Source organism: Acipenser ruthenus, chromosome 16 (genome assembly GCF_902713425.1).
Source record: "Acipenser ruthenus chromosome 16, fAciRut3.2 maternal haplotype, whole genome shotgun sequence".
NCBI lineage: Eukaryota > Metazoa > Chordata > Actinopteri > Acipenseriformes > Acipenseridae > Acipenser > Acipenser ruthenus.
The window spans coordinates 15219124-15241302 of NC_081204.1; the positions used below are offsets into that span (position 1 = coordinate 15219124).

The 22179-nt window shown below is 43.8% G+C and overlaps 1 protein-coding gene across 2 annotated transcripts in view; it reads left to right on the forward strand.

The window, feature by feature from the left end:
• The window catches only part of LOC117412082 (LIM and cysteine-rich domains protein 1-like), a 42124-nt gene extending 20598 nt beyond the window's left edge, over positions 1–21526 (forward strand). Inside the window, exons 1-4 of one of the 2 annotated variants that reach the window (XM_058988891.1) lie at positions 2119–2170; positions 4566–4907; positions 18485–18700; positions 20294–21526. In XM_058988891.1, the coding sequence (XP_058844874.1) occupies positions 2141–2170; positions 4566–4907; positions 18485–18700; positions 20294–20455 (750 nt within the window). In that variant the 5' untranslated portion in view covers positions 2119–2140 and the 3' untranslated portion in view covers positions 20456–21526. Of the gene's footprint in view, positions 1–2118; positions 2171–4565; positions 4908–18484; positions 18701–20293 lie in introns of those variants that run through there. The other variant, XM_058988890.1, reaches the window with a different exon arrangement.
• The last annotated feature ends 653 nt before the right edge of the window (positions 21527–22179 follow it).

Sequence of the window (22179 nt, forward strand, 5' to 3'; positions counted from 1 at the left end):
TTACTGCCTTCTGTGTAAAAGCTGACAGTAGAATAGTCTAGTCTTCTTAAATAAGGCCAAAGGGAGTGCCGTCATGTTGACACTGCAGGTGCCCGATGGTATAAACACTCATGGGAAAAAAAGCTTTTAGAAAATTACGAAATCTCTAAAAACTGATCCGCTGAAAGAATGTAAATTGTGTAAATGTGCAGTGTGTAGCTGTGAAATGCCCCCTTCAGATTTACGTTCCGTATGAAGCCATTCTGTAGCACAAGTTATTGAATTTCTATTTACTTTCTTTTAATTCAAAATTTCCAGTAAAATATTCTGTTAATGGACAGATGTAGAGTAATAGATTATGATTAAGTAGGCCACAGGGGTCTTTTTCGTGTAACCTCTAATGGTGTATTCAGAGCCGTGGTGGGGACGGATCTGCTGTTGGCACGCTTGTTTAGACTGGCCCCACTAACACAGGCTTACACCATTGGAGGCCAAGTTTTAAACAACACCGACCATCTCATTAAATGATTTCTCAGCTTGGCACACACACAGTCGCCCCCAACTGAAAACACATGTTTTTCTTCTATAAGGTTTCCTGCATCCCTTTGCCTCTCCACACAAGCTCCACACAGCTCACTTGCCATTAGGAGTAAATGCTGCAATGTAATTTTTATTGGCTCTTAAATCAATGTGGTTACATTATTTGAATGCCTTGAGATGTGTATGGTCCCTTTAAGGGATGCAATAAAGAATGTTGTAAGATACTATCTCGGTTCCAAACTGAATCTGCTAGTCCATGTGGCTAAATAAATACATCTGAACTGGAGCTCTGGAGGAGAGTAGTTCTGGATGTGAAGATGCAGAGAATGGCACAGTGACACGATCACAACCAGAATAAGTACAGAGCGTGTATGTGAAAGTTCTGCTTGACCTCTGGTCAGTAATCAAATGCTGTCTCTTTGGAGATGCTGGTGCCAGAGCTGTGGTCACTGAGTCATTTCAAGGTGTTTCAGGAGACTCAATAGTAATACAAATACTCAATACTGTCAAAGCCTTTTAATATCACTGCAAAGCAATTGAGCAAAAATAGTGCCCATAAACAGTGTTGAATTAATCAGGAGTTCACCAATAACTTGTCAATCAAAGCACGTAAGGGTTAATAAAACAAATATATTTTCTTTGCTGTGAAACTCGAAATATCATTTTAGGTATTGCATTAATTATAAAATGGTACGCTTTTATTTCCCAAAGTGCTATTAAGAGAGGTGGAAATCAGCAGTATGTTAATGTGAGTGATATTAACCGGAGTTCCATAATAACTGAAGTGATGTTATCAGGAGCTTGTCCCTATTGACTCCCATTATTTATATATATATGCGTTACATTTCAATGAGGTGATAATAAGCAGAGGGTGACATTCACAGGAGTGATATTAAGCAGGTTTCACTGCAATATAAATAATAAGCTTTGGTGTTAATAGCAAAAATGTTTTACTGTATATAATGCTGACTGTGTTGTGGGTCTTATTCTAAGACGCAGTTCCTCATATAATACAAGATTTCCCTGAATCGCACCGAAGGGATGGTCAGCCAGTGATATCATTATATTGTCCAGTCCACGGCACTTCACCTCTTAGATTGAATTCCTAAATATGTCCAGGGAAAGCTCTGATCTCCACGAGTGATGATAGGAAGGTTAGGGAAGCATACCTTCATCCCAGGCATGTAGTCGTGAAGAATTCTGGCACAGCTTTCCTGAACGAGCGCCTGCCAAACATTTTCATTCGTCATGTAATGGCTGTTAAACAGCTCTTAAAATTTATATTACACCAGCCCTGTTCAACAGAATATGTGAAGTAATTTAACAATGAAGCAGTGAAATATCAGGGAGGTTGATGCCTTGTTTTCATTTTTTGATAAGTGGGTTCTGGTGCTTTTTCCTGAGTTCAGGAGGTGCTTCAGTTCTATATTTAAAGAGCAGTTATCTTAATGAATGTATTCTGGTTGTATAGATCCACTGTTTCAGTCATCACATCATGTGGCCTCAAAACAACTCTTAAACACGTCTTCTCTCCAAGTACAGCAGGTACAGCAGAGTGTAACCATTAACCTGTCTTCTTGCAACCCTCTCCCAGGGTACCAGCTGCACTCGGACAGAAGACATGCTTGAACGCTGCATTGAGGCCACAGAGGTGCTTCAAGTTTTTTTTATTTTTTTTTAAGACACCAAAATGTAATAACTGAAACAAAAACGGACATACAAAGTCATTCTGAACAAGAAGAAGAAACTGGGTGGTCTTTCAGTTATTACAGTGAAACCATTCCAGTCTCGGCAATTGCAGGAATACCAGATTTCAGTGATGAAATTCTTCTGTTATTTGGTTGATTTCTGTTATTTTCTGGCAGTCTGGTGGATTTAAGATTTCTATTAACGTTTCCCAGTCCTGTAAAACGAATGGTTGCTGTAGTTTAACGTGGTTAGCATGAGTAATGTATTGTAGTTTCATTTGGATCGGTAATGAAATGATCGCGGGAAACAGAAACATCTGGGGGGAGAGGCCTGGAGAAGTAACCAGAGTTACTGTCAGCAAACTTAATAGTTTAGCCACTATACTGATCGATCTCACAAACTGCACAGCCCTCTTCGTTTAGGAAAATAATGCATGTGCACTACTGTATGCTTATTAAAATGCAGAAAATATTTGGACTGTGGTTTCTAGCTGAATACAAATTTATTTTGGTATTTTATTAGAGTGTGAGGCAGTGTGCCCCGCCCCTGTGTGTATTTTATGTTTATATGTGGGATATTTAGCACGAGTGTTGTTAAAATATGTAGTTGTATTTAGGCACAGTGATTGCACAATCACTCCACGTGCAGATAAAGTATGTAATAGTATGTGAGCACGAGGACTGCACCAATTAGTTCACGTGCTGGGATTCAAGTGAATAATTAATTAGTAATTGAATCCTGGCACAATTTTATATATAGATGCACGTTTCAGAGTGGAGAACGGTAGTCGAGAAAAAGGAGGTAATTAATAACACAGAAAGTAAAATAATTATTTCGTGCTGGAAGCATCAGCACAGTACTTTTTGTTCGGCCGCTGTTTGGTTTCGTTTCGTCTGTTTTGTCTGTCTGTTTATTTTGGCCAACACACTGTTTTGTTAAGTGTTTTTCATTTGTTCAGCGGTTTTATTTGTTCATTTACAATAAACCTGCACAACAGCGCCATTCACCTTTCACCATTCACTTACCATTCACCCTGTGTGTTTCTGTTCCGGGTCTGACATCACCACACAAGCCACCCTGTGACAGAGTGCCACAGATGTACTTGTTTGTGTGAAATGATTACATAGCTGTTTTACAGTTTTTTACACTTGCTTTGACACATTTTTCGAAACAGTTTCAAAGTGCAAGACTCTTAACACAAAACCCCAAACTACTCACTCCAGTATGAAAATCCTGTAAACAGTGCAAAATGAAAGTCTTTGAGTGAAATGTGATAAATATATAATGCAAAAGCAATTCATAGCACCAAAACATCAAATAGTTCAAATTTTTCATTTTAATCATTTGAGCATAATAACATAAAATACTGTACATACAATTCCAATATTGTACACTTACCGATTCTCAGTCCGAAATGTTCTGATAATTGAACCGGCAGTAGACCTCTTCAAATTTGGTTGGACAACATGAGCAGCTTCTTGCATTGTCAAACCTCTGTTTATGACGTGGTCAGTCACTGTTGCTCTAATTTCATTTGCTCTAACGTTGTTGTTGACCACGTCCATGTCCATGTCCATGTCCATGTCCATGTCCATGTCCATGTCATCAATTAGCATTTGAAATAGGTTATTAGAAAAGACAGTAATACTCAAAGACTTGTGTAGGTGATTAAGAGTTTTGCATTTTGTATGCAAACATGGTAAAATGTGTTTTAAGGTCAGAATTTTACAACTCTATTTGGCTTTTTGTGTTAGGAGTTTTGCACTTTGGAACTGTGTTTTGAAAAATGCGTCAAAGCAATTGTAAAAAACTGTATTACTTTTTGAACAGTGTGTATTTAAGAAACAATTGCATAATGTTAAAATTAGTATTTAATAAAAACAGCTATTGTAGTGTAAAAGAAACATAACCTACTAACCGGCAGGGACTGTTCCCCTCATCGCACTACAGTAAACCCTACTGGCCAGACACGTGGAGAGCCCAGGCAAACATCTGCAGGACTGGCCTTTGTCCTCCAGAGTCCAGTAGCTCACTGACAACTGCTCTTGAGTTACTGGGTGTAAAGAGGCAGTTGGCTTGGTTGTGGGATTGGAGGATGCCCACTGACCTTCAGTTCTCCTGAGCTGTTGTGGAGAATTGCTGCTGTGAGGGAGAGAAATTTGACATTCTAAATTGGGGAAAAATAATTGAGCACTCTAAATGATTAAAAAATAAATACAATAAATAAATAAACTTGTGAGTTTAAGCTTCGTAACTAAGACCCAATATTTCACACATTGCTACTACTGTATGTGTGTGTGTGTAGTATTTTATTAATTCAGTTTACTTCTAGTTTACTGTTGAATATCTCATTACAGGCTATTCTCTACATGGAGCTCATTCCCAAAGAAATGCAGCCTGTGGCGGGGACAGAGGGGGCATACCACAGACGCAGGCAGCTTCTGAGACAGCTACCTGTGTACGATGTGGACCCCGCCCAGTGCCTCAGCCTGTCAGAGGGGGAGGTTGGAGCCATGGAGGAGTTTGTCAAGCTGTATAAACAAGATGCGCTCGGCGTCGGGGAGGTAGCGCTCCCCGGGGAGGCTGGCACTGCCAAAGATGAGGGCAAGCAACCCCCAAAAAATGGCAAGAAGACCCCACAGGAAACCTCCTCTGCACCCAACGGGACTGTCACAGACTGCAACAAGAAAAGTGAATACGTGAGTATACCTGTCGTGAAATAGCTACTTCAGTCACAGAGTACGGCCCATATTCTCAAAGAGTTTACTCCAGCCTTTAATTAACATTGAAAGGAGAAAATCACCTACTGACTTTACAAAACTAGTATCAACCATCAAAGTAATTAAAGGTCTCTTAAACTGTCTCCAGCTGTTTGTCAATTTTGTACTGATTAATTTATCTTTCAAAAAGCAGGAGTTAACTGTCCTCATTCCATTCAAATCACATGCCCCTTTGCACTCAGCCCACTACTCCCTGTGGCATACACACACACACACAGACAAACTCACACACACAGACACACACACACATAAATATGTGTGTGTGTACTGTATGTAGCACAGTCCTTACAGTTTACCACAGTCATTTTGCAGTTTGCCCATGCTTGTTCCATGGCTATCTCTGTTTAAGGTGGTCTGAGTTCAGGAGTTATTCCTCAGTTCTAGTTGCCAGAGATAATAGTGTTTATAAGTTAGTCTCTCTCTCTCACACACACAATAAATACACTTTGGTTGATCTAGCCTGTGTATTATATGTATATAGCTGCCAGCTAGGATATTACAGTTTTTCTCGTTCACTTAAACACATTTCCTCAAACAATATCCTACGTTACCAAATCAGTTAACACACTAATCAAAACGATATTGTGGTTTGCAAAACTTCAAAAATCCTTTGCAAAATGCACTAATGCTTTCAAATCTCAAAATACAGATCTCAAAATCAAATAAGCACATCAAAATAATACATTTGTCATCAAATGAAAAGCTCACATTATCAACCATTTCACAAAGGTGCAATAAAGTCAAACTATAAACATCAAAATGTTGAACCCTTGTCATTAATTTTTTCCTCATACCATTTCTGCCTGTTTACTCTTCTTACTTTATTGGAAATTGTGTACTGACCATACATGTTACTGTCACAAAGACGGCCGGAGTGGGTGGCGTCAGACCAGAAGCAGGAAATGAACAGACAGAGACTTGGAGTTTGGTGGAGCTGAGCGAATGGTTTCGCTCAGCATTTAATAAAACAGCACAGAAAATAAAAGGGTTTAAACACAAAACACGGGACACGGCACTTCACGCCAAAATAAAGAGACAAACAAAACGTACTAAACACTTAACAAACGGTGCACGGAGAGACAAACAAACACGGTGAGTATAAACACTTATATTTACGATCTTATTTTGCTATTTAGTTTCTCCTTCTCTCTCTCCCGTTCTCCACTCTCGAACACCCAACCCTGACTGAATTAAATGTGCGTCTATATATACTATTGTGCTGGGATTCAATTACTAATTCATTATTCACTTGAATCCCAGCACGTGAATTAATTCTGTGCAACCCCGTGCTCACATATTACATTTAACCAGCACGTGAAGTGGTTTGTGCCCTCCTCGTGCCTAAATACAAATCTACACTTTTAAATACACGTGAAACACAGACCCGTTTATATCCCGTGTACCAATGACTATACACCAACATTAACACACGCAACATACAACACATAACACACAAATGCACACAGGGGCGGGGCGCATTGCCACATATACCCCCCCTTGTGCGCAGCACACATGGCCTCAACGGCCACCTCCCCCCTTAAAAATCCAGCAGTCCAGGACAAAGTCTCGGGCTGGGAAGGGAGGCTTCAGTGGGCCCATGGCTGGCCATGCTGTCAGCACCCCTGCCGGTAGTGGCACGGCTGACAGCCTGTTGGTCCACTCCTGCAGCGAAACTGCTGCTGGGGAAAGTGGTCTCCTGACTTCTCCCCCTGTCTTTGTAGCCGGTAGCTCCCTTCGTTGGGGCTCCGACCACAGTACTGCCGGCAGCGAAGAAGCTGCAGTGGGAGCAGGTCTCCGGACCTCCCCCACGATCTCCGGCAGCGAAACTGCTGCAGTGGGAGCAGGTCTCCGGACCTCCCCCACGATCTCCGGCAGCGAAACTGCTGCAGTGGGAGCAGGTCGGACCTCCCCCACGATCTCCGGCAGCGAAACTGCTGCAGTGGGAGCAGGTCTCCGGACCTCCCCCACGATCTCCGGCAGTGAAACTGCTGCAGTGGGAGCAGGTCTCCTGACCTCCCCCACGATCTCCGGCAGCGAAACTGCTGCTGGGGTTGGTGGTCTCCAGACCTCCTCCCCCTTCTTCGTGGCCGACAGCTCCCCTTTCTGGGGCTCCGGCCACCGTACTCCCTGTGGTGGAGGTACGGGAAGCAGAGACAGCTCCTGCTGTTCTGCTTCTGGCAGTGGCGGAGGCAGCTCCTGCTCCTCTGCTCCTGGAAGTGGCAGAGGCAGCTCCTGCTCCTCTGCTCCTGGCGGTGGTGGTGGCGGAGGCAGAGGCAGCTCCGGCTGCTCTGCTCCTGCCGGTGAAGGTGGGAGCAGCGTGTAGTCTCCTGCCGATGGAGGTGGGAGCAGCGTGTAGTCTCCTGGCGACGGAGGTGGGAGCAGCGTGTAGTCTCCTGGCGACGGAGGTGGGAGCAACGTGTAGTCTCCTGGCGACGGAGGTGGGAGCAGCGTGTAGTCTCCCCCTTTTCCAGGGGACTGGTGCTGCTCTGCCTCTCTTGCAGGGAACTGGTGCGGCTCCGCTCCTATTGCAGGGGACTGGTGCGGCTCTGCCTCTGAAGGGGAAACCAGCAGGCATTCTTCCTCTGCTGGTTGTGCTGGGGAAACCAGCAGGCATTCTTCCTCTGCTGGTTGTGCTGGGGAAACCAACAGGCATTCTTCCTCTGCTGGTTGTGCTGGGGAAACCAGCAGGCATTCTTCCTCTGCTGGTTGTGCTGGGGAAACCAGCAGGCATTCTTCCTCTGCTGGTTGTGCTGGGGAAACCAGCAGGCATTCTTCCTCTGCTGGTTGTGATGGGGAAACCAGCAGGCATTCTTGCTCTGCTGGTGAAGGTGGGAACAGCTGCCTCTCAGGCTTCGGATTCCCGCGGTCCCCCCGTCTGGGCGCTGGACGCTCGCGGTCCCCCCATCTGGGCGCTGGACGCTCGCGGTCCCCCCGTCTGGGCGCTAGTTCCTCCTCTTCATACTGGGTGGGGCATATGGCTAACGTGTGCCCATAAGCCCCACAGCCAGGGCATAACTCTGCTGCGAGGTTCTTTAAAAACACCTCCCAGCCATCATCCCCGACCTCCCTTTTGGGCTGTGGACGCCCTGACTCCTCCCTTTTGGGCTGTGGACACTCGGGTTCCCCCCACTCAGGCGTAGGACGTTCGGGTTCCTCCCACTCAGGCGTAGGACGCTCAGGCTCCTCCCACTCGGGCTGTGGACGCTCAGGCTCCTCCCACTCGGGCTGTGGACGCTCAGGCTCCTCCCACTCGGGCTGTGGACGCTCAGGCTCCTCCCACTCGGGCTGTGGACGCTCAGGCTCCTCCCACTCGGGCTGTGGACGCTCAGGCTCCTCCCACTCGGGCTGTGGATGCTCAGGCTCCTCCCGCTCAGGTACTGGAGAGGGCAGCAACTGCTCCTCTCCCTCTTGCTCACTGGAAGGCATCCCTCCCATGTCTGCAGCTAGGTAACCCAGCACCACCATGGTGAGGTCACGAACGGATGCCGGGTTGTGCTGTTGCTCCCAGTCCTCCCATCGTTTCCCATCTCGCATCTGCAGTGCGTGAATAACCCAGGGGAGGTCACTGGCGAAGTTCCCCTCGGGGTGCACCAGCCAGTCCCATATTTCCCGGGACGGTGGGGAACCCGGTGGCAGTGGGGGTAGAGGGGTGGCTACTGCCCCGTTGTGGCTGTCCTCCTCCCAGCCCGGCATGCAGGATGAGGGCTGCAGCTGTTGTTGCTGCTGCTGCTTCTGCTGCTTCCTGCAGCTCTTTCTTCCCATCCTCGCTTTACTATTTTTTTTTTTCACAAAACTCCCTCTCCTGGTCTGACGCTTGGAGGCGCTAGTATCCCACGATGACACCACGTGTCACAAAGACGGCCGGAGTGGGTGGCGTCAGACCAGAAGCAGGAAATGAACAGACAGAGACTTGGAGTTTGGTGGAGCTGAGCGAATGGTTTCGCTCAGCATTTAATAAAACAGCACAGAAAATTAAAGGGTTTAAACACAAAACACGGGACACGGCACTTCACGCCAAAATAAAGAGACAAACAAAACGTACTAACACTTAACAAACGGTGCACGGAGACAAACAAACACGGTGAGTATAAACACTTATATTTACGATCTTATTTTGCTATTTAGTTTCTCCTTCTCTCTCTCCCGTTCTCCACTCACGAACACCCAACCCTGACTGAATGAAATGTGCGTCTATATATACTATTGTGCTGGGATTCAATTACTAATTAATTATTCACTTGAATCCCAGCACGTTATTTAATTCTGTGCAACCCCGTGCTCACATATTACATTTAACCAGCACGTGAAGTGATTTGTGCTCTCCTCGTGCCTAAATACAAATCTACACTTTTAAATACACGTGAAACACAGACCCGTTTATATCCCGTGTACCAATGACTATACACCAACATTAACACACGCAACATACAACACATAACACACAAATGCACACAGGGGCGGGGCGCATTGCCACAGTTACCTATAAGTGTTTATCGTTTTTTTTCAGTAGACTTAGCCCCTGATGACCCAGACATCACTGAAAACGTGTACATAAAATAATAGTTTGCTAGAATTACAACAGAAAACAAACTTTAACAAACAAGGGATTTTACAGGTATTCAGCATCCAGCCTCTGATTTCTGTCAGGCCACATGTTCTCATCAACATCACAGAGAATGTTTTCTCTGGCCATACATCTCGGAAATAAACGCCTTGCATGGCAGAGCCACCCTTGATGTGCCTCTGCAGTGATGTCATGATGTGTCTCTGCATTGATGTCATGATGTGTCTCTGCAGTGATGTCATGATGTGCCTCTGCAGTGATGTCATGATGTGTCTCTGCATTGATGTCATGATGTGCCTCTGCAGTGATGTCATGATGTGTCTCTGCATTGATGTCATGATGTGTCTCTGCATTGATGTCATGATGTGCCTCTGCAGTGATGTCATGATGTGTCTCTGCATTGATGTCATGATGTGTCTCTGCAGTGATGTCATGATGTGCCTCTGCATTGATGTCATGATGTGTCTCTGCAGTGATGTCATGATGTGTCTCTGCAGTGATGTCATGATGTGTCTCTGCATTGATGTCATGATGTGCCTCTGCAGTGATGTCATGACATGCCTCCTCCATGGCCTGGAGAAGTGTTGCCTGCTCATGGGGATTACGGTCATACACTTTCCAGCGCCAGGCAGAAAAAAACTCCTCTATGGGGTTCAGGAAGGGAGAGTAGGGTGGGAGGAACACCATTGAGAAGCGTGCATGAGCTTCAAACCACCCTCGGACAAGCGCAGAGTGGTGGAAGCTGACATTGTCCGATACAATGACAAAGTTTGTCAGCTCTGGCCCTTCTTCGGGGGGGGGGGTGAGACTTTCATACATTGAATCTGTGCTGTGTTATATGGGCCTATGGTGGCATTATGGGAGATTACACCATATATGTAGAAATGGCAGCACACATGGTTATATTTCCTCCACGCTGACCCGGGACTCAACGGTGGCACGATGACCAATGAGATTTCGTCCATGTCTCCTTCTTTTGGTCTCATTGAAACCAGCCTCATCCACAAATACGTATTCATGTGGAGCAACACTGGCATCAAGCTCCAGTATTCTCTGAAAAAAAAAGTGTATCACAGATTATACAATATCAAGTTTACAGTACACTCCATATTGTTAGTTTAACCATGACAGTAGTATATATGTTTATAATACAGTATGTTACAGTAAAGAATGCAGTGCATGACTTACTTGTACATACAGACACCGCATCTCCTTTACCCTATCAGTGTTCCTCTCATATGGCACCCTGTACTCTTGTTTCGTTTTAATTTGGTTAATATTTGGAAATGCATCATTGTCCTGAATGATCCTGCTCTGATTGTCTTGTAGACGGATGGCATTGTCTGCAGTGATCAGGTCCACAATTGCAGTCTCCTGTTCTGTGAAGAGTCGTCCTCTGCCACCAGAAGGAGGTTTTCTTTCAATTCTAAAAATGGATGGAATGTTGACAGATGGGAATACAATATGCAATTGAATGAAAGCAAACCTACACCTACAAATATACATTTTCTCGATCGCTTACAGTACAATACACTACAGAGGTGTACACTTTGCAAAGATCACTTACCTATTCTCATTCCTGAAGATATAAATGACTGAAGCAACCGCTGATCTGATGAGATTGGGTTGCACCCGCTGCCCAGCTTCTCTCATGGTCAGTCCTCTTCCTCTTCCTCTTCCTCTTCCTCTTCCTCTTCCTCTTCCTCTTCCTCTTCCTCTTCCTCTTCCTCTTCCTCTTCCTCTTCCTCTTCAAGCTCCAGCTTGTCTTCCTTCTCGTACCTAGTCCATTTCTCTCCCACAACTGAGAGTTCACCTATGGCCCCTTTTATTCATGATTAAGGTCTGATAGATGATTGAAAAATTGAGCAATTTGCATTTGCACATGTGAAGTATAAATGAATGCAATTGGAATTGATTGCTTGCAGTTGCAAACATATGGATTCAATGTGGAAACAAGAAACTCTCACATGAATTTTGTTCTAAATGTAGAGATTTGTGTTAAGTGTTTTGCAAAAGGGTGTTTTAGTTTTGCAATCTTTGTGAAAACAAGTATAAAAACACTAATGGTTTTGCAAAGGAGGCTATTGTTTCGGTTGTGCAGTTATTGGTTTTTGTGCAGTCATTTGCATTGATTTAGCAATCGAGAAAAACTGTAAACACAGTCATTTAGTTATTGTAATAAGCGCCACTCAGAATAACCACCTGGAAAAAAATCCTAAAACTAAGAAGCCATGAAAATGTCATCAGAGTTTAAGCCTATTTGATTGATGTAAATAGCAGCGGATCTAAATTCCACCATTGTTTAAATCATCAAAATAGGTCCTTCCCTGTGATTCTACAAATTTTTACAGACAAAAATGCACTAAAGAGATGCATTTCAATAGCCTGGATCCACGCTGTTTGTTTCAAAGCCTTTATGTAAACAATCACTGAAGTCCACTTTATATAATGTGCAATGATACTTTAATGAAAAAAAACATTGTTTTCTTGTCCAACATTTAAAAAGCAGCCGACTCTTCCTGTTGTAGACGAGAAGCCTGTCATCTTTCATTTCTCAAACTTCCAGCTTTCAGGACAAGGGCCGTCCTTGTTCTGCAAACAAAAGCCAAGTTCCATTAGAGAGTTTGCCTGCTTGAAAACAATGCAAAATCCACATGTGGAAAGCATAACTGCAAGGTATTTGACAGGATGAAGAGCAGGAGTGTGCAGGGCTGTGCTGATTGCTGGCTTTGTTGATCTTGCATGTCACAGATACAGATACAAAGACCGACCAAATCCATGCGATCTCTAAGTAGGAGCGCATGCTGCACTACATTTTTGGATGAGCCTTTGTGCTCTTCCCAGCCCTCTCTCAACAGATCGAGAATGCCGCGAGGCTGTCGGCCGTACAAGAGCTTGAAGAGGGAGAACCCTGTTGAACTCTGCGGCACCTCTCTCACTGCAAAAAGGAGGTAGGGGAGAAGCGTTGCCCAATGTTTTTGCTCTTGGCTCACAAATCGTCTCAGCATCTGCTTTAAGGTCTGATTAAATCGCTCCACCAAACCATCTGTCTGTGGATGATAAACAGATGTCCTGATGGGGCGAATTTTTTTATATTTTATATACTTGCTGTAACCAATTAGACAGGAAGTTAGTTCCATGGTCAGTCAGTATCTCTTTTGGGATCCCTACTCTCGACATAATCTGCACTAGTTAATTGGCTATTGCAGCTGCACTGGTGGACCTCAATGGAACTGCTTCCAGGTATTGCGTTGCATAGTCTACCACCACTAATATATGCGTTAATCAGAAAGTAGCAAAGGGCCCACTATGTCCATTGCAATGCGTTCACAGGGAGTGGAAATAATGGGCAGTGGGATCAAAGGGGCGGGGCGCACTCGACCCGGCGCTACTCTCTGGCAGTCTGGGCATGTGACTACATATTTCGACACTTCATTATGAAGCCCTACCCCATAAAATCGAGCCAATATATACGTTCCCTTGTTTTGTCAGCTCCGAGGTGCCCCGCAAACAGGATATCATGCACCAGCCTCATGACCTTGAGCCGACAAGGTGGGGGAACCATCAATTGTGTCACAGTCTGTCCTGTGCCCGTGGCAAGGTTTACCCTATATAACAATTGCCCCTTGATAATGAAGTGTGGATATACTAGCGCCCCAGCGCCGCCAACATCCTTACCTTCAATAGTCTGGACCTGTTCCCACCTGACCCCAGCCTCGTCTCATTGATGCTCCCTCCTATTTTTCGATCCTGTCTTTTTTAGTTTTTCTAGGACGAAAAATAAGGGAAAACATTTCAGCTTGTAAGGGAAAAATATCACCAATTATTGAACTTTTCCCTTTTTCTGCCACATTTCTGCCACCCCCACTAATAGGTGACGTTTTATCGGTTCCACCGATAAGTATACTTTTAGTGTGGGGTATGCCGCCACATATCCATGGACACAGGAGATGGCCATCTGACCTTGTGGCTGCCACGACACACCTCCCAAGAGAGCTGTCCAAATTAAGGTCTGCTCAGACCCTGTGTCCACTAATGCGTGGGTTTCCACATTCCCAAAAACCACATCAACAATACAAGGCCCCTCCCGACCATTTCCCCTTTGCTTCTGATGCCCAATTACAGGCCCCCTGCGTCACACTCCATCGCAGATGGGCATAACCTGGCAATGTGTCCTGGTTACTGGCATCTAAAACAAGTAGGTAACAATAAGTGTTGTCCGGGTTTAGTGCTGGCCTGTAGCGACAACTCCGGATCGTGTTAGCCGTCTAATAAATAACAAACAGTACAATTAGAACCGACAAAACAAACAAACACTAGACACTCATGGTAATATTTCACTTGTCCTTTAGCGTTCTCTTAGCCATAAACAAAGGAACAGCTCACCTAGCCACATCCTCTTTTGTACCTTCAATCACGCCCCCTTGGTTAGCGAGTGCAGCCTTTTGTCCTCCAATCCGCAGTTGCCACATCGCTTTTCCTCTGGAGCGATGAATTAGCTTTCTGTGCCCCATTTCTAGGTGTCCGACTTCCACCTAACCCAGGGTTAACCCATGAATTGTCAGGCCATCCAGTCCAGGGCACTCTGTTCCCTTTACACAGGTCAGGAGGGAGATTTATCACCAAGAATCATTCTCATTGTCACAGATACATTTTAGTTTGATATGTTTTCTTTTAACACACCTCTTTTGGCTTTACAGTGCTTACCTATGTTTTTCAATATGCTCTATTACACTTCCAGTATGCTTTATTCAATATTCCATGCTTTCACTATAGCCAACTTTTATAAAGGTAGTTTTCTAGTTATGTAAATGGTTTTGATTCACTAGCTTATTTCTGTCCAAATTGACAAACATTTGTAATTGAGGTTTATTTTATGAATTGATTTCAATTGTGAGGGTTTGCAGTGATGAGCAGTACAGGGGAAGGGAGAGCGGAAGAGTCAAACCCATTTATTATCACTTCAAAGGGACTGAATGAACATGTTCATGAATAACCTGGCCAAATATGCACTATAGACATTGTGATACAACAAATATGCCTGTTTTGTGTGGCACTCAAAATACAGATCTCGGTGTGGCATTGCCCCTATAAAGATTTCCCATAGTAGAAGCATTGCAAAGTGTAAAAAAAACCCCACAATAAAGCATAGGTAAGCACTGTAAAACCCAGAGAGGTATGGTAAAGCATATTCAAAACATAAACTGTGATAAATGCTTAGTGTAACCATGGGAAAAGCAATTACTGTGCACATTTACTGTGCTGAACTATTTTAAGGGTGATTTACAGTGTTCGTTATAGTAATGCAGTACAGTTTGTTTTTAATCAGTAGTCTTCTATACAAACATCTATATGCAGAACATACTGTAATAATTAAAAACATAAGCTGTAAACAGCACAGTACAGTGGTCTGTATTCTGTATTGCACAACTTTATATGTCGGAACATTTTAATACTGTCTAGCAAAGTAAGCTATTTAATCGTGTGCATTGTGACATTAAGTGGGGTTGAAATCAGTTGTATGATAGAGTGCCTGCCCCCATTGACTTAGAGCTGGCCCAGGACAATGTAATTGACAATGTGGAGAAGCAGCTGGGGGGTTTACAGGAACAGGGCCTCGGGATGTGGACGTTTTCACTGTCCAGGAGACCATGATAGTGTAAGAATAAAAGCAAGGCTTGCGCTTTGTCACCTGCACTAAGCCTGCTCCACTGTGCTTTGTTATTACGCACTAAGCCTGGTCTGGCTGTGTCTGCATCAGCCTCCCTTTGTGATTGATGTGGTGTCGGAGAGCGTGAGTCCCAGCTCTAGGGAACCAGTACAGTGTGGGCTCCGTGCCTCTGTGTCCAAACTGTTTAGTCTGTCAGTTACGTAACTAGGAATATTTTTGATTACTTATTTCAGCAGGATAGCATCAATAATTAGACTCAGAGGCTGGAAAGCTGCAGTGGAAGAGCTGCTTGCGCACGTTTATAAACCAAATAAACAAAACAAAGAAACACGACACAGGATCCAAAATAAAAGGGTCAAACAAAAACAATACATACACTTCAAATGAATGCTTCTGCTTGTCCAGGCTGAGCTGTGCCTTCACTGGACGTTTTCATCCCACTCCTTCCAAACTGCTCCCACACGCCAAGGATTATCACCCCTTTATATACACTACACTACACACACTGTTTACACTCAGGGCTTTCAGCCTGCCACATTTAGAAGTAAGGGACTGTAAGACGCTGTATAAAATCATACACTCGTCCACATGACCGTAGTCATACCGAAAACTCATTTCAAGTATGTTTCTCCAAAAAAAGGAAGCATAACCTCCTGCTGCTGAACCTTTTTGTTCTGTGAGGAAGGTGACAGAACGGACGCTGTAAACACTGTCCTGTGAGTGAGTTGTGAAGGTGACAGGCTGTGCTGCATTGCCCATGCTGTGTTTGAGCACTCTACAGACAGAGAGAGCTGTGAGTGAGTTGTGTAGGTGAAAGGCTGTGCTGCATTGCCCATGCTGTGTTTGAGCACTCTACAGACAGAGAGAACTGTGAGTGAGTTGTGTAGGTGACAGGCTGTGCTGCATTGCCCATGCTGTGTTTGAGCACTCTACAGACAGAGAGAGCTGTGAGTGAGTTGTGTAGGTGACAGGCTGTGCTGCATTGCCTATGCTGTGTTTGAGCACTCTACAGACAGAGAGAGCTGTGAGTGAGTTGTGTAGGTGACAGGCTGTGCTGCATTGCCTATGCTGTGTTTGAGCACTCTACAGACAGAGAGAGCTGTGAGTGAGTTGTGTAGGTGACAGGCTGAGCTGCAGCAGTTGGATATATTTCACTCAGTGTTAGGGTAACATTCAGCCAGAACATGAAAGTGCTGTGCTTGATGAATGAGTAACTCACACTCAGCAGCTGCAGGAGAAACGCGGCTTACCTCAGCTGGCCTTAGATTAAAGAACTCAACCCAAACCCTGACCTCCAAACCAATAATTGGGTTATCTGTGCCAAGGCTAACTCAGTGCAGATCTGCTGTATTGCCTCGAAACTGAAGACGAACTGAGGGGTCATGTTGGATCAAGATCATTTACACTAATCTGTCATTAATTAAAGAAAATACCTAGAGGTACAGTCACAAACTCATTACCTACCGAGTACCGGACAGGTAGTAATCAGGGCTGTTACTAGATTAACGTTTAAACTTTAGCCAATCGCTTGGAATTTTTCCTAAATGTTGAACCATTGTCAGAAATATACAGGCCAAATAAAGGTGTTCGCCTTTGTATTTACAAAGTAGTTGGTGTACAGTGTAATCCAGCTGATTTCATATTCACCATTTCTTCGCAGTATTTTCCATGTACAATCATATGGTGTACACATACAGTCTTATACACAGAAACATGTTGCAGTCATTTATATAAAAAGTTGTGTCAAAAACCTGATCTCAAAATCTAATCTAATCAAATATCTATACAGTCGGCGCCACCTAATCGGGATACTGATGATCAGGATTCCTGATTAAATGGGATACAACTCTGGGAGACAGTTCTTCCCAATGCTATTTATGTTGTTGTTTAATTGGGACGTCACTTTGTTTAATTGGGATACAGTATTTTTGAACGGAGATCGCTTTTCAGAGCAAGACAGGTTCGTGTAGCACAGTACAGTGAGTATGTGAGTACATGATTACGCTGTGACTTGTGTAAATTGCGTAAACCACATTGAACTCTTGAAGAAGGAGGAGTCTCTTGTGGTTTCTCTGGCTGCTGTTGCAAAGAAAGTTAGGAATAAAAAGAATGACTCGTATTTTAAATGATGTAGTTAACATTTATTCATAATGTGATTTAATTCTGTTTCTTTTCTTTTTAATGCCTCTTGTATGACTGAGACAGCCGCTTATTCTGGATATTTTTACATCTCCCAAGGCGTCCCGATAAAGCAGCGCCGACTGTATATATAATCTTTTGTTACAATTAATTTCCACTTTATTTTGATTTCCTCTCAAGAGATTGTTACTTCTGTTACGACTGCATAACACTTTCAAACCAGAACCCTGCCATTTGTAAGACACTATGGGCAACTGCGAGAAGATCAGGATCTTGTTTTTCAAACGTGTACCGCCCTGTGTAGAAACTTCTGTTGAGTGATTACAGGATTGAGTGCTCTACAGTAATGGTTTCCTCTGTCTGCATTTCTAAACATTGACCTCAAAGTTCAATCTACTCAGCACACCCCGGCCTACTGCAGCACGGCAGTGACAGAGCGGAATGTAAATGAGCTGGACGAAGAGCCAGCACTCCTAGTGAAGTGATTAATGAATCTGAAGGGGAAAGGGTCTCCTCCCCTCCCCCTTGACAGCTTTATTACCCTTAGTGAACATCACCATGCTCCTCAGAGCTCAGGTGTGAGTGTATGAGTCAAGGACTTCAGAAAGCTCAAAGAAAGCAAAACTGTACAATAAAGAGACTCTTCTGTTTATAAGCAATGTGGTTTGTCATCTGTCTGGGTATAATTATTCATTGCGTATCTGGATGAATCACAATACCTACATGATATATACAATACTGTGACACTGAGCTTGTCTAGCAGAACGGATGATCAGAACACTACATAGCTGTCTGTGTTACAGGGCGGAGGCTGTGTGCAAATAGGGCTGTCAGTTAAGGTTCCCAGGTTCATTTTGAAACTCCAAATTAGCATAAACTGTATACAGTCAGTTTACTTCAATGTGCACTATTTATGTACATGTTGTTTGCCAGGAATACAAGCTTGTCAATCTGCTCTGGATCCAAGGCGACGCGCTTTTTGTTTACATTGAATGTATGACTCTTACCTGTTTTGCCCTTCCATTCACTATACAGGTCTCAAATATGCAGTTTTGAATGAAGCACATGTTCTATCAAGCCTAATTTACTATGTTTAACCTTGTGGGTGTCTGTCCTCCGCAGCACTGTGAGCGCTGCAAGCAGGTGGCTCCGCTGGGCAGCCCCGTGGTGTTTGCTGAGAGAGGTGGCTACGCCCGGCTCTGGCACCCCACCTGCTTCGTGTGCTGCAGGTGCAGCGAGGCCCTGGTGGATCTCATCTACTTCTGGAAGGATGAGTCTCTGATGTGCGGCCGCCATTACTGTGAGGCTGTGAGACCTCGCTGTGCTGGCTGTGATGAGGTGAGAGATGAAGGGTTTAAAAAGAGACGGGCAATCTGAGCAGCATCTCACACTGACAGGGAAAGGCAATGTGAACAGCATCTCACAGTGATTGATTTTTTTTTTTTTGTGGTTAATCAGGCTTTATTTGTGTGCTCTAACTTCCACCCCATTTTATACAATAAAAGTTTACACCAGTCATTTCTGCATGGTTATACTGTGCATTTATTGTGTAAAAGAATGGAGACGAATCAAGTTTGGCGTAACAGCCAGATTTGATATTGGAGGAAGTCATGATACAGAGCACCATCCATTAGCAAGCTTGTACTGGCACTAATCACAGTAAATCAGGATTGCAGTTTTCCCATATACTATTTGCCATAGTTTTCCTTGGTTTGCTATGTTTTTGAATATGCTTTCTCATTCCTCTCTGGGCTTTACAATACTTACTTATGCTTTATGCATAGCTGTACTCTATCCTATGCTTTTAAAATAGTAAACTTTTAAAAGGGAGTACTGTCACTGTTATTGAAATGAAACATCATCGTTCTGAAATTCCTTCTAACAGTGCTGTGACGTTTGAGCATTTCCTCTCAATCAGCTTAAATGCAGCTCAGTTTGGTTCCATTCAAGACATGTTTAGGCAATGCTTTACATGTCTACTGTGACATCATTCTGTCCCAGTGCCTGCTTTCTATGTTCCATTGTTTCTAAAGTCATAAACCACAGCATTTGATAGGCAGTGACGATAGATTTGATGCAGTGAGTCATGCAGTCAGGGGAATGCAGGTTCGCATCCTGGCAGTGCGAAGTCGCCACTCTTAGCTGGGGGTTCCAGAGGAGGTGTTCTGATAGTATAGGGGTAATTGTATAGGGGTAATTGGCTTGGTTGTGGAATCAGAGGATGTCCTCTGACCTTCAGTTCTCCTGAACTGTGGGGGAATCACTGTGGTGAGGAAGCACAGTTAAATAGGGGAGAACATAAATGGACACACTAAATTATATCCTTTTTTAAAAGCTTTATACAGGAAGGGACTTTTCAAGCACCCTGTTACACTGCTTTCGCTATACTTTCACTGTGCATTCACTGTGCATTCACTGTGCTTTCACTCTGCTTTCACTGTGCTTTCACTGTACTTTCCCTCTGCTTTCACTGTGCTTTCACTTAGCTTTCACTGTGCTTTCACTCTGATTTCACTCTGCTTTCACTGCGCTTTCACTCTGCTTTCCCTCTGCTTTCCCTCTGCTTTCACTGTGCTTTCACTTAGCTTTCACTGTGCTTTCACTCTGATTTCACTCTGCTTTCACTGCGCTTTCACTCTGCTTTCCCTCTGCTTTCACTGTGCTTTCCCTCTGCTTTCACTGTGCTTTCACTTAGCTTTCACTGTGCTTTCACTCTGATTTCACTCTGCTTTCACTGCGCTTTCACTCTGCTTTCCCTCTGCTTTCACTGTGCTTTCACTGAGCTTTCACTGAGCTTTCACTGAGCTTTCACTGCGCTTTCACTCTGCTTTCACTCTACTCTCACTGTGCTTTCACTGCGCTTTCACTGTGCTTTTCACTGCATTGCCTTGGTTTGACACATCCTTTTTTTGGGTGGGGGGGTTATTTCAGATCATTTTCTCTGAAGATTATCAGCAAATGGAGGGCCTCGCCTGGCACAGGAATCACTTCAGCTGTGTGGAGTGTGAGCAGCCTCTGACGGGCAAGTCCTTCATCCTGGACCAGGCCAAGCTGCTGTGCACTACCTGCAGCAAGAGCAGCAAGCGAGCCTGAAGGACTGCCCTCCTCCTTTCAGCACAACCGCCCGGCCGACAGGCTGACACACATGCGCTGCGGCTTTATTGAAACTGGCATTAACATCATGTAATCAAAGAAACTGCAAAAGGATATCGCAAAAGTCTACCAGAAGCCATAACAGTAGTATAGTATGTCATGTTTGATTTTAAAATGTCATATTTTCAATTTTTTCTCAGTTTTTCATGAAGTATATCGAAAACTACAAAGCGGTATGTAATTCAGTATTATTCAGCAGGTTTCATTCGACTTTATGAAGAAAAATGAGACAATTCTATGGGTGATTTGTACTTTTAGTGGAACTACCAGAGGCTATAACTGCAGAAATTGCCACATTGTATTTTTCATCTTATCAAATCCTATGTGGGCTCACTTGCTCATTTTAAGGTCGTATTCCCTACTCTACATCAATTTTTTATGTGCGTTGTTGATGTTGCTTAATATTAAGAGATGTGATAAAAACTAAAAAGGCACTTGCATTTAAAAAAACATATGCAAGGTAGGAAAAAAAATCAGCAAAATGATTTGCTACAAATGGAAAACAAAGACAATAGAAAACTTAATTTCTGCAAATACAGCCTCGGGTAGTTTCATTAACGGTAACACAACTTCCAGATTAATTATTTTGCTTTTGGTCATCTCTTCTTCACATCTTGTAGAGGCTTGTCCTTTACCTGTACTAATATGAGCTAAGGGACCAGTCACCTGGTCACAGATACCAGCACTGAAACAAGCTCCACGGGTCATTTCTCTACCTTCAACCGGTCCCCAGTGTGTGTGGCTCTCTCTCAGTCTTGCTATGAATAGCTGTGTAGTGAAATGCAGATGAATTTGTAATGTTTGTTTTAAAACACTGTTTAATTCTGTATTCCAGCTGTTTGTTAAAATGCAATCCCTGACGACTTCTGCCTCGTGTAGAGTAGGAGGATACTATATGTTAAACTGCTCTGATAGTTGTAACTGAAATGAGCTTTATTGTGTTATAGGTAGTTGTTTAATCTTGCAAGCTATTGCATAAAACACTGTCATTAAAACCAATACCCACTGTCAGTGATTTGTTTTCTGGAGGTATTTTAGTGTTTGAAATTGAGGTAGGGTTTAATTGAAGAAAAGCTGTACTTGGAATTTTTCCCACAAGGTTTAGACCAGGACACCTTTGGTACTATGGCAAAAACAAACTGATACTTAAGATGAAAAACATTTCATTTTTTGTTTGTTTTTGTTCTGACTCTTAAAAGTTTTTTCACATAGATTCAGCACAGACAACGTGTCTTGGTAACCTATCCCTAAACTCACCACTTTCTGTGTAAAAAAAAGTGCCTCCTACCTTCGTCCTAAGTCTGTCCCCACTCAATGTCCCACTGTGTCCTCTGGCCCTGGTTTCTGTGCTCTGCTTGGCGAGGGTTACACTGTGTCCTCTGGCCCTGGTTTCTGTGCTCTGCTTGGCGAGGGTTACACTGTGTCCTCTGGCCCTGGTTTCTGTGCTCTGCTTGGCGAGGGTTACACTGTGTCCTCTGGCCCTGGTTTCTGTGCTCTGCTTGGCGAGGGTTACACTGTGTCCTCTGGCCCTGGTTTCTGTGCTCTGCTTGGTGAGGGTTTCTTTGTCAACTCCTTTAGGTTTCTAAAAGGGTCTGTCTACAAGACAAGGTTTTTAAAATGCCATGGTCCCTTGCAAACAGGAAATCAGAATGAATCATGGAGCT